The sequence below is a fragment of the Natrix helvetica genome (genome assembly GCF_964273705.1).
Source record: "Natrix helvetica genome assembly, chromosome: 1".
Taxonomy (NCBI): Eukaryota; Metazoa; Chordata; class Lepidosauria; order Squamata; family Natricidae; genus Natrix; species Natrix helvetica.
Genome location: NC_138548.1, coordinates 291,052,429 through 291,065,772, shown reverse-complemented (window position 1 = coordinate 291,065,772; position 13,344 = coordinate 291,052,429). Strand labels below are relative to the sequence as shown.

General features: G+C 41.2%; 1 protein-coding gene across 1 annotated transcript; it reads right to left on the bottom strand.

Annotated features, from left to right (window-relative positions):
* Positions 1-10,676: 10,676 nt before the first annotated feature.
* On the bottom strand, positions 10,677-13,017 carry LOC309382726 (ovomucoid-like). The gene is made up of 4 exons (XM_081934518.1): positions 12,837-13,017; positions 11,998-12,026; positions 11,081-11,196; positions 10,677-10,800 (listed from the first exon to the last, which is right to left on the bottom strand). Exons 1-4 carry the CDS (start codon positions 12,889-12,891, stop codon positions 10,731-10,733), a joined length of 270 nt encoding a protein of 89 aa, XP_081790644.1. The 5' UTR covers positions 12,892-13,017; the 3' UTR covers positions 10,677-10,730.
* Positions 13,018-13,344: the final 327 nt, after the last annotated feature.

Genomic DNA, 13,344 nt, shown 5'->3' with positions numbered 1-13,344 from the left:
AGGGCGATGAAGCGCCATAGGAGACGTCTAGAGAGCAGGTGGAGGTCCTCACGCTCCGAGTCTGATCGAACACAGGTAAGATCCTATTTACGGACCTACCTTGTGGCATTGAGAGCGGCCAAACGTAGACATTGTGCCGCTCTTATTGCGTCCACGGATAACCGCCCTGCCGCCCTGTTTAGGGTGACCCGCTCTCTCCTATCACAGGGGGCGCGGGTGGCGCCCTTGCAGGGTAGAGCAGAGGAGTTTGGAGAATATCTGCAGGACAAAGTCGCTCAGATCCAGAGCGGATGGGCCCCCTCCAGTGGCCCGGACGAGCCGTCAACAGTGAGTCTTGTAAGACCACTCTGGGAGGAGTTTGACTCTGTTGCCCCCGAGTATTTGGACAGGTTGCGTGGACGGCTGCGGCCCACCACATGTTTAATGGACCCGTGTCCCTCTTGCCTGGTACTGGCATCCTGGGAGGTGACACGAGGCTGGCTTCTGGGCCTGGTGAACGCTTCATTGGGTGAGGGATCCTTACCAACTGCCTTGAAAGAGGCGGTGGTGAGGCCCTTACTCAAGAGGCCTTCACTGGACCCAATGGAGCTGGCTAATTATCGTCCAGTCTCCAACCTTCCTTTTTTAGCGAAGGTTGTTGAGAATGTGGTGGCGCAGCAATTTCCGCGACACCTTGACGAATCCGAATATCTAGACCCATGCCAGTCCGGCTTCCGACCCGGACACAGCACAGAGACAGCCTTGGTCGCGCTGGTCGATGATCTCTGGAGGGCCAGAGATAGAGGTTGCTCCTCTATCCTGGTCCTATTAGATCTCTCAGCGGCTTTTGATACCATCGACCATGGTATCCTATTGCGCCGGCTGGAGGGGATGGGAGTCGGAGGCACCGTTTTACGGTGGTTCAGCTCCTACCTCTCCGACCGGTCGCAATGTGTGTTGACGGGGGGGCAGAGGTCGACCCTGAGGTCACTCACTTGTGGGGTGCCACAGGGGTCGGTCCTCTCGCCTCTCCTGTTCAACACATATGTGAAGCCGCTGGGTGAGATCATCCGTGGTTTTGGGGTTGAGTACCACCACTACGCTGATGATACTCAGCTGTACGGTTCAACCCCAAACCACCCCAGTGAAGCTGTCGAAGTGATGTCCCGGTGTTTGGAAGCTGTCGGGGTCTGGATGGGGGACAACAGACTCAAACTCAACCCCTCCAAGACTGAGTGGCTGTGGCTACCGGCACCTCGGTTCAGTCAGCTAATTCCAACGCTGGCCATAGGGGGCGAGCAGTTGCCCCCTGTGGAACGGGCGCGCAATTTGGGCGTCCTCCTAGATGCCCGGCTGTCAATGGATGATCATGTGGCAGCCGTGGCAAGGGGGGCGTTCCACCAGGTTCGCCTGGTGCGCCAATTGCGCCCCCTCCTGGACCGGGATGCCCTACGCACGGTCACTCATGCACTGGTGACGTCTCGCCTGGACTACTGTAACGCTCTCTACATGGGGCTTCCCTTGGGATGCGCCCGAAGACTGCAGCTAGTCCAGAACGCAGCCGCGCGGGCGGTCATGGGGAGTACCAGGTACTCCCATGTGACACCGCTCCTGCGTGAGCTGCACTGGCTGCCTGTGGTCTTTCGGGTGCGTTTCAAGGTTTTGACCACCATCTTTAAAGCGCTCCATGGCATAGGGCCCAGTTACCTGCGGGATCGCGTCCTCCCACATACATCCCTGCGGCCAATTCGCTCTCACAGAGAGGGGCTTCTCCTGGTGCCGTCCGCTAGGCAATGCCAGGGGGCGACGCCAAGGAGTAGGGCCTTCTCTGTGATGGGCCCAACCCTCTGGAATGACCTCCCCCCGACATTAGAACCACCACCGACTTCCGCTCCTTCCGGCAGAAATTAAAGACTCACCTGTTTCGACTGGCTGGCCTGGCATAATTTCAACGCCTATCTCCTGGCATTTATATTTTACTGGTTTTTAAGGGTATTATTCTATAGTCTTAATTTTATTGGGTACCGGGATCTTAATGTCTATTTATTTTAATTATTTATTAGCAATACAGTCCTGCACATCTTTTATCCTCCTCTTATCCATCCATCCATTTTATATTTGTATATATATATTCCCCATGTAGTAATTTTAACTGTTTTAATTTTGTTCTTTGACATGGACTGTACACCACCCCGAGTCCCTTTCGGGAGAGGGGGCGGTCTATAAGCGCTAATAAATTGAATTGAAATTGAATTGAGGAAGCAGAGGAAACGCTATGGCAGAAGAAGACCCTGTAACATCAACCTGCAGCTGAGATGACTAACGTTGGGAAATCCTAACAGTGGCTGGAAAGGGCTGGACTAAAAGACAGCACTGAGGCACTGATAACAGCAGCATAAAAGCAGGCACTAAGCACCAGATCTATAAAAACAAGGGTCTACCACACCAGACAGGACCTGAGGAGCAGACTAGGCAAAAAAAGGTTTCAGAGACAGTCCAACACTGAGTGGCAGGTTGCAAGATGAGGCAACAACAGCTTACATTGAGTGGCACAACCAAGTAGCTTTGTATACAAGAACGTTTGCACCAGGGGTGGGCTGCTGGGGATTTGCAGGGGTTCTGGCGAACCTGTAGCTAAGATTATGTGCAGCTCAGAGAACCCGCACCCCGCCCCTCCTAGGAGTCCCCACGCAGCCTGTTTTGGATGCAGGTAACTGCACGGAGACTCAGGGAGGGCAAAAAAAAGGCCTACCAGAAGTTCAGGAAGACTGGAAACAGGCCTATTTCTGGCCTCCAGAGGACCTCAAGAGCCTGGGGAAGGTGTTTTCACCCTCCCGGAGGGGCAAAAAAAACCTCTACAGGCCAAGGCCACCATGGCCATACACCCAGCAACCGGGCAGAAAACCCTTTGTGCAAGATGACATGCCACAATCTTTCATTGACAGGCCAGTGCTCAGCAACACCTCAGAACAACTATTTTCAGATGCATGCCCAGTCTAGTATAGATTTCAGAGGCTGTGGAGACCACACAAAAATAGTCCATGCTTTTCTGGTGCTTTTAGAGACTGCAGAATGAAGTGGCTTCAAGAACAAAGGCCTCATGTGACCTGAAGCAGCCTTGGGTAAACTGTAATGTTCTGTCAATATGAAAAGAACACTGCCTGAAGGCAAGTGGTGCACAGTAGAATAAGAGAATAACAGAGTTGGAAGGGACCTTGGAGGTTGTCCAGTCCAACCCCTGGCTAAAGCAGGAGAGCCTATACCATTTCAAACAAAAGGTTGTCCAGTCTCTTCTTTAAAACCTCCAGTGACAGACCATCAACCATACCTGCAAGATCAGTTCTTACCAGAGCAATAGACCTTTTATAGCCCATTTTATTCTAAATACCATTAAGGTGTTAATTAAATATATAATAGAATCTGAATCCTGTTTGTCAGTATGAGAAGATTTTGAAGCCATGTTTTGTATTTCCTGTTTGTGCTGATCTCCACTGGAACGTCATGTAGATTTTGACTCCTTAAAATTGTTAGATGAGTGAAATGTTTAATTTAGCAGCTGAAATTTGCAAAAATAGAATTATTTTTTTAAAAAGGAGGAACAGGAGTCATAAAAACATTTATGCACCTCAAAAACAAAGTGGAAATCAAAAAGAATTTGTCAAAAACAAGTCTTGCCAGATTAAAACATCCTTACTGTGGGAATCTTCTAAGTATAATATCTCTGGATGTCTACAAATAGCTTGACAACGTATCCTCTAACATTTTGAGAGTATGTCAGTTACAGGTAGCTGGATTTAAATAATCATGTTGTTTTTGACTCCTTAAAACTGTTAAATGGGTGAAATGTTTAATTTAGCAGCTGAAATTTGCAAAAAAAAAAAGGCGTATTTTCAGAGGAGGAGCCAATGTCGTGACGATACGGATGTGCGGTCTCGAATTCTGAGACCGCAGCCAATACTTTTGACACTGGGTGGTCCAATCCAACCTAAACCGTCCCTCAGAGACGGTGAACAGGAAGAATATGTCTTGCTGATTTCAGGGACATCACAAACTCCCTGATCAATCCAAGAGAAGTTCTTCAAGCCGGCGACAAAAAATCCAGCCCAGGCTGATGAAGTCGGGACGGCTCCAAAACGGAAGGATATGGAAAGAGAAAGTGTTTCCAGCTGGTGAGGAATTTTTACCGTTTTAAAAGAGACTGCCTATAAAAAACTTAAAATTAATTTAAATGGGAAAACAGAAGAAATAAGTGGCAGAATTAATTTTGGAATGGTTTTGGACAGTGGGTTATCTTACTTTTTAAATGCTATGTTCATGGATGGAATTTATGCAAGCCTTTTAAAACAAATGGATTAAGTTTTCTTCTTCTATTTTTTTTCTTTTATTATTCTTTGTAACCTATGGACTAAAACTCTCCTCTTTCATTACTGTGGGTGTTTTTCTAACTCATTCAAGAATCGGACCTTTTTTTTAATCTGTTACGGAAATGTTTAAAGAACTTATGAAGGGACAGAATGAAATGAGGGCTGAGATCAAAGAAGAACTCAGAGTGGTTAAAGAACATATAGCTGGAAATACACAACGAATTTTGGTGTTAGAGGACAGAATGGCGGGGCTGGGGGAAGAAGTGAAAGCAATGCATAAGGGAAACATAGATATGGAAAACTTTCAGACAAAAGTAGAATTTGAAAGAATGTCCTTTTTCTTAGATTCCAGAACTTACCAGAAACAGAATGAAAACCTTAAAGATATTATGAGTACAATTTTAGCAGATTATCTCAAGAGAGATAAAAAACAAATATGGTGGGATATGGATCTAGTTTATAGGATAAATTCAGCATATGCTAGAAGACACAATGTTCCGAGGGAGATACATGTTAAGTTTGTCAGGAGATCCACAAGGGACGAGGTACTTGTGACCCAAAGGGAGGGACCATTGAAATATAAGGGTGAAGAGATCATCATTCTCAAACAGATCCCGAAAAAAATAAGAGATAGAAGGAGGAAATTTTCCTCCCTAGCAAAAAATTTATATGAAAAAGGGATCTGGTTTAAATGGCTGATTCCGGAGGGGATGTTAATCTTCTGGGAGGGAAACAGGATCAGAATCAATACAGTCCAGGAGGCGGAGGCCTTCATTAAAAAGAATTTTCCACTCTCAGAGGAGAAACAGAGTGGGAGTAGTGAAAGAGACAGTAAAATACAAGACAGTAAGATCCAAGACGGGAAGGAGGGGGGCACTGAGGCTCTCTCTGGAGACAGGGAGGAAGAAGCAATATCGAAAAGGCTCAGATCTCAAAAATAAAATTATTTGGAACAATAGCAGTTAGTGATATATTAGAAAACGACAAAGAGAAACATGTAGGAACACAAGACTAACAATATAGAGTAAGATTTGGTTTACTGTTTTCTTCTATAAATTTGTTGTACAATGTTATATAAATGAGTACCGTGCTGGGATCTCTACCAGCAGTATGAAAGCTGCTAAAAAAATTTGTATACCTATTTACCCTTCCCTATATATTTGAAAACCAATAAAACTTTGTTTAAAAAAAAAAAGAATCGGACCCTTTTTTAACTTGAACTACAAAAAAGAAACAAAAAGAAAGAAAGAAAATTGCAACAATAACACTGCTGCTCGGAGGCTGGAGGTTTGTGTATTGGAAACGAAACACTTTTACTTTCTTACTGATTATCCTGGCTTGGCACTCCAAGGTATCACTGCTTGTTTATAGAGAGTGATAAGAAGAAAAGCATACAGATGTCCCTTTGAAGTACGTATATCTTTAACCAGAGAAAAGTGAAAATATGACCTTATTGGGAATTGATGCTTAATCTTGTAAAAACCTTCCAAGTCAGAGCAGCAGTGTTTGTCAGCTGGAGATAATGGCACAACTTCAACAGCAGAAAGAAACTTTAAGTCTGCAAAAGATATTCTTAGAAATTCAGGAATTATCAAACACATTTGAGAGGATGGAGAAGAAATTGGAAGACTTAGAGCATCTAACAGTAAAATATGATGAAGAAGTTGGAGATGTTTATCAAGTGGAAAAAGTGGAGGTTAGAGTTCTAACAACCAAAGAGGAAAATGACCATAAAGAAATTAAATCTGCTGATATCTATGGTGATTGGTTTGTGTCTGGAAATGGAAAGAGTGGCACACTGAAAGAGGAATTCAATGGAGGGGAACTCTACCCCAGATGGCAAGATACAGAAGAAGAAAAACAAAAGAATGTATGGATTTAAAGAGATTTTATTAGCAACATCATTGATAACACCACTGACAATTAAAGATAAGCTGATAAGGAAACAGAAGAAGGGCATCGAAATTACATGAGAGACTTAATAAGCAATGAGTTGCTAAGAGGAGTCCATACAAATTTGATTAAGGAGATGATTAGAGGACTGACACCACAAATGGCAGAAGACATGAGACTGTTTTGCTACTGGAAAGATACAGGTTGATAGATGGAAGTGTATAATTTAAAACTAGTTAGTGAAATTTAGTGACAATAGATATAGTCAAATAAATAATTGATAATGATAATAATATATACATATGTATTGTTATGATAAGCAATAATTGGATATGAATATTTGAATGGTGCCCATAAAGGAAGATTAGAAATCTTTTTGGTTATATATAAAGGCTAATAAAAAAGAACTAAGTTAAATTTAGTTAAGTTTTGATTATTAGGGGGGAAATGTTATGATACAGGATACAGTCAAATAAAGGAGGGATAACGATAACAACATATATATATATATATGTATGGGTACAACATAAGGAAACTGGATGTAAATTGTAAACAGTGATTTGGAAAGGAGGATTAGAAATTTTTGTTACTAAATATTATGGATGTTTAGCTAGAATAGGACATAAGGATTCAGTGTTATTGGAGGATTTTAGAAATAGCAAATGAAATGCCAGTATGGGGTTATGTTTTAAAGCTTGATATATTTTATGATGAAGGACATTTAAACAATTGTAGTCAAATGAAAATGGAGGTATGATGACGGTAACATGTATAAATATCTGATTTAAAATACTTGAGTTAATATGAATTATGCTTGATGACTGTGGAAGAGATTCACAAAAGTCCTTTGTAACCAACTGATACACTTTCTACAGTATGTAAAGAAGGAAGATTTTTTGTGTTGTGTTTGTTTTGAAAATCAAAAATATTTTTATTAAAATAAAAAATAATAGAAAAAGGGAGAGAGGAGGAGAGAAAGAAAGGAAGACAGGAGAAAGAAGAAAGAGGCGAGGAGAGGAGGATGGAGGGGGGAAAGAGAAGGAGAGAGGATAGGAAGGGGAAAAAATTATCCTCCAGTGAGATTGGCCAAAATGTACCCAAATTTATCCCCCAAATGTTGGAGATGCAGCACAAGCCTGGAACATTCTATCACATGTGGTGGACGTGCCCCATCACAAGGAGATACTGGTGCAAAATCCGGAAAGAGTTGAAAGAAGTTACTGAGTGAAAAATAGAACTCAAACCAGAAGCATTCTTATTAGGACTACTAGATATAAAAATGGACAAACAATCTCAATACATAACCATACACATACTCACTGCAGCCAGGATTGCTTTCGCACAAAACTGGAAAAAAATCAATACACTCTCAGATGAAACTACAACCAGGAAAATACTCGAATGTGCAGAAATGGATAAAATGGCAATAGAACTAAAAGAAAGAGAAGAATCGGACTTCTATAAAGTATGGAATAAAATGTACAAGTGGCTAGAAATCAGAAGCCAAAACAGAAAATAGAGAATACAAATATATGGAGATACAAATAATGAATATTATTATGAGTGTTAATATTATGTTTGCTACATTATAGGACAAGGTTATAGTGATAGGAAGGCAATGCAGAAGGGAGAATTATAAAAGCTAAGCAGGAAAGCCGATATAGAAAGCTGTAAAATTGCTGTATATTGTTATGTATGTTCTGTGTTTAGTTTTGTTTTATTTTTTCCCTTGTGTCTTCTTTACTGTTTTTAAAGATTAAAACATTGAATAAAAATTATTTTAAAAAAATTAAGAACTGCAGTGATTCACTTAATAAATGTGGTGAGACAAGTCGTAAAGTGGAGCAAACTCACTTAACAAATTTCTCATTTAATGGTGTGTGTGTGTGAAAGAGAGAGAGAGGGGGAGAGAGTGGAGGGAGGGAGAGACAGATAGAGCTTTTTAATAGTAATATTTGTATCCACATGCAAATTGTGTGTGAATCAGTCGTATCTCTATGGTGGGAGGAGGAAGAAACTGGTGCTGTGTATTTTTGGATTATACAGGTAGTCCTCGATTTATGACGAGAGAGAGGGAGGGAGGGAGATTTCAATGGACTTTTAAATTTTCCAACAGTGAAGGTAACTTACGGAACTCTCAAGTATTGTAAAAGAGCAATCAAGACTTTCCTTATAGAGCACAGTTTGGCATGAAGAGGTTCCCCAAGCATAGTTTTTAATTACATTTTGCATAATCCCTCCAGATTTGTCTATTCTATTAAATCTATGAAAGATTAGGATAGTCCAGAGAAAAGAAGAACTTGGGGGGACATGATAGCACTTGAGAGGCTATGACAAAAAGGAGGGGGTGAGTTTATTTTCCAAAGCACCAGAGGGCAGGACAAGAAACAAGGGATGGAAATTAATCAAGGACAGAAGCAACCAAGAGTTAAGGAAAGCTTAATTAACCAGTGGAACAGCCTGCATCAGGAGTTGTGAGTGCTTCATCACTGGAGGTTTTCAAGAAGAGACTGGACAGTCTGAAATGGTATAGGGTCTCCTGCTTGAGCAGGGGGGGTTGGACCAGAAGAACTCCAAGGCCCGTTGCAGCTCCATTCTGATTAATAATTAAGATGACCAGATACAGTTTGCGAGGCCGAATAATGTATGAAATGAGAGAAGGAAGAAAGAAGCAACCACTTTCCTGCCCACATTCCCCTTCTATATTCTCAGGTGGCCAGAATCAAAGCAGGCAACCCTGATTAAAATGGAGCAGAACATAAATCTGGAGCTAAGTTTGAAGTGATGAAATTAAACCTACTTCTCTTTTCAGCACGGACTGGATACTCTCTCCCTCCACCCCCCTCTCTCACACACAAACCCACTTCTTCTAGCAACCAATATAGAATAGAATAGAATTCTTTATTGGCCAAGTGTGATTGGACATACAAGGAATTTGTCTTTGGTGCATATGCTCTGAGTGTACATAAAAAGACAAGATACTTTTGTCAAGAATCAAAAGATACAACACTTAATGATAGTCTTGGGGTACAAATAAGCAATCAGGAAACAATATCAACATAAATCGTAACGATACAAGCAAAAAAGTTACAGTCATACAGTCATAAGAGGGAGGAGATGGGTGATAGGAACGATGAGAAGACTAATAGTAACAGTAATATGATTTGCAATGTTGTATTTAGCAAGGGAAAAATATGGCTGTACACAGTACAATACAGGGAAACATCGGTGGGTTGCAGGCGTTACGCCATGGTACAGGCGTATCGGAGCGTGCCCAGAGCACCGGATACCATTCCGGTATGGTGCTCCGAGGGCCCACCCGGCCTCTCGAGCTCTTTAACTGTCTTTTAAGACTTCCGTGCTCGCGCATGGCACATACAGTGCCTGTGCGACGCTCCGTGGAGCAGCTGGAGCATCGCGGAGATTCGCAGAGGCGTTAAGATGCATGCATCCGCATGGACGACGCCGGACCCATTCCAACTGTATTGGTTGGAATGGGATCCCGAACCCATCACTTCAAGGAAAGGACCATGGGACATTTTCACTTTCAATATGAGCCTGCATTGTTGATGCATGAAATAGAGAATGGGTTGTTTGAGAGTTAGAAAGAGAAATTTCACATTTTTGGCATACAATCTCCATGACTACATATGCATTTGTGCTCCTAAAGTTATCCAGCTCCTGCTTTAGAGATGAATATCATCAAAGGTGCATTCATTATGAAAAGGGCAACATATAATTTGAGTCTCATATCAGGAGATGATTGAGAAATCTCATATTTGAATATTTCTGAATGGGAAACAATTCCTGCATAAAGATAACCAAAACATTATTGAAATTGTTCTACCCCGAGGGAATGTACTTTCAGAAGTGCTTTTTCTGTCATGAGAAAAAACTTCGTGCTTTATGTGGTACCAATAACCAACCTTTAATTATTGTCTCTTACCAATAATACAAAAATATACATTATGAATACATAGCAATATGTTCCCAATTGCATATCTACCAGTATGAAGTCATTGTGCATTTTACAATGCAATAAAACTATAAATGTATGCCAATGCGAGCCAGTTTGGTGTAGTGGCTAAAACCCCAGCTAAAAAGCAGGAGACAATGAGTTCTAGGCCCACCTAAGATAGGAAGTCAGCTAATTGTTCTTGGCCAGTGACTGCTAGGAAGGAGGCAAGGGCAAATCACTTCTGAAAAAATATGTGCCAAGAAAACTGCACAAACAAGTTGAGGCAGTTGCAATCAGTCAACTTTGACTCAAAGGAACTAGAACAAAAAAGGAGGCTGATATATTGGTTTAAAAAGAAGATTCGTAGAGAGATAATGCTTTGAATTTTTTATTCATAAGTCAGATTAAGACATTTAATAGAGCAACATAGCAGAAGAAGAGGGAAGAACAGATGTTTTCATGGGGTTGTTAATGAACAAGATTTCATGGGGTTGTTAAATGAACAAGATTGTGGGATATTCTCTGGCAAATGTTCTTTAATCTTCTGCATCTTCAAATTTTACACATTCTCCAAGATATCTCAGCCGAAGTTTTCTATTGCTTTTACTGATGAGAAAACAGAACCAAAAATTAAAAATAAGAACCACAGGGAGTGCATCCACCATTAGGGCCCAGCCAAGCAAAAGACTAGAATAATTAGCAATATCATTTGTGATCTCCTAACATTAGAAAGTTGGCTATAGTTCACCTTCCCCTTAAAATTGGTAAAACTAACACTATTACATAATCTATTTGGGACAGACAATGTTTTCCGAGAGCCTTCTTTTAAAAAGGATCAGTTTTCCAAGGTTCTTTTGCAGCTGTACAGAATGAACGGTATACTTACATATACGCATTGCAGAAGAGACATTGGTTGCCATAGGTTATGCCGTCAGAACCACAGTGGGCGTTATACTCCATGGTGCAGAATTTGGTTGGTTGAGAATACCTCTTACAATACTCCTATGGGAAGAAGCAAATGATTCATTTCATAGGACTATCCTGTTAAGGCCAATGATAAGTTGAATAACATGATTATGTCTGAACCAGAGATGGGTTCCTACCGGTTAGGTAGCAACTCGGCCTGCCATGCCCCCAAACCAGTTCTCTTGGCAGTATCATAGGTGCCACCATCTTGTTTTGCATGCGCAGAAGCATTTTCTTTTGTACGCAATGCATCCCTGAGCGAACCAGCAGTAGTAGCAGCAGCTGGAAACCACCCCTGCTCTGAACTGATTAACTCTTATCTTGTCAAGTTGTAACTCAGCAGAGTTCATTTCTGTTTTGGTTGATCCTCCTAGTCCCCATGTAGGCCATCATGCATTAGCAATGCTGGAAAATAGGTCTGGGATTTTTAGAAATTATATCTTACAGTCTTTATAACGCTATTCATATAAATTCTACGTGGTTTGCAATATCCCTCTCAACATTAAACACACAAACATATATAAGATACACTGAAAGAAAAAGCTCCACAACAGTGAAATAAAACATTGTTTAGTTTGTTATGGTTTTGGGGCAGATGCTTTTAATTGCATGCTGTGCCCTTAAAGAGCTTAGGAGGGTAAGCAGGTTGGGAGAGGGAGTGGATAAAGGCAGAAAACATGGGCTGAAATATGTTCCAAATCTTATTGTATCTGAGAATACAATACGTTGGCAATAAAGGATGTGGTGGTAAGGAGGGAGGGGCACGAGGTTATTATGCATCCACATTTCTGAGTCCTACACAGAGACTTTATTTAAAAACTTAAATCTGGTACTCACCTTCTCATGGATTTTTTGGGCAGCAATGTCTGTAAAAAAACCCATATAAATGAAAATATTTGAAACAACTCCATGTTATCTCCTATTTATTTATTTACTTGTGTTTGTATGTGCCTTTCTCCTTCCCTGCAATTAAACTGCTTGACCAGTTGAATCAACATAATAAATCAACACAAACCAAATGTATAGTACTAATAAAGTTGACAGGGATATTATTAGGGAGTTCAATTTTGTTGATTTCTACAGGAATTCTGCTTATGTGACACCTGAAAGGACCACTTGATTCCAACAATTGGGAATGTTGAGCACCGGTGATTGCAGCAGTGGGGCTTCACCACTCCCCAAAATGGAAGGTGATCTTGTGATCCCTTAGTTGTCCAAAACTCAATTTAAAAAACAGTAAATAAAATTAATGCAATGGGCTCACTTTCTCCCAATGCCAAATCAGCTGGTGTTAACCCTTAAATTGACTTTTAGGCCAGTTGGATCTGGAATGAAAACATACTAAATTATTGAAGTAGGTCTATATTAGCTCCGATATTTTTAAATTTTCACTTGTATGCACCCTGTTCCTTTCCCTTCTCCCTGGAATTAAAATCCTTAACTAGCTGAGCAAAAATTATTTAGAGCTGAATAAGCTTCTAGTAAAATAGTCAATTCTGCATCAATAACCTAATTTTTTAATTTGCTTCTTGTGCCGATTTCTCTGACTAAGAATTATTTCTCACTGAACCAGCCGTGAAGGTATCTGTGGATTATTGTCTCTTTTTTTCCTGGGGATAAAGGGATCCTCAAATCTCTCAGAAAAGGAAAAAGTTGAATTAGTAAGCAGAACTTACTGGAGTACAAGAAGAAGAGGAGGAGAGTGAGCAGCAGAAAACTTCCTGGCTTCATGATTCCTCACTGAACTTGGTTGAAGTAGGACTCTGTGGAGCAGTTGACGCTGAAGGTGAGGCTTCATAGCTTTCCCCTGCCCTTCCAGGCTATATATGCATACCCTGACTATTTTGGTGATGAAATCTCTCCCTTCCGGAGGCAGTTGGATGTGGAATTGGCTTTTGCTGAAGTCTGTGGCAAACTGGTCAGTTTGTAAATTTCCTTTTGCACAATTAACTCAGCATGCAAGAAGTGTATGGCAACCAGATTTAATAGACGAGTAGCAGTTACGAATTAACTTGATTAGAACCATTCAGATCTTTTTATTGTCTTGGGAGCCAATTCTTAGACTCCAAAGTTACCCTTCCATTTTCTTTTCATTTTAGAACCCCCAATCCCCCTCTTCATTCCTATGTGGAGACTGGCTTTAACCAAAGAGATAAACTGTATGTGACAAGTTTCTAGTGCTGT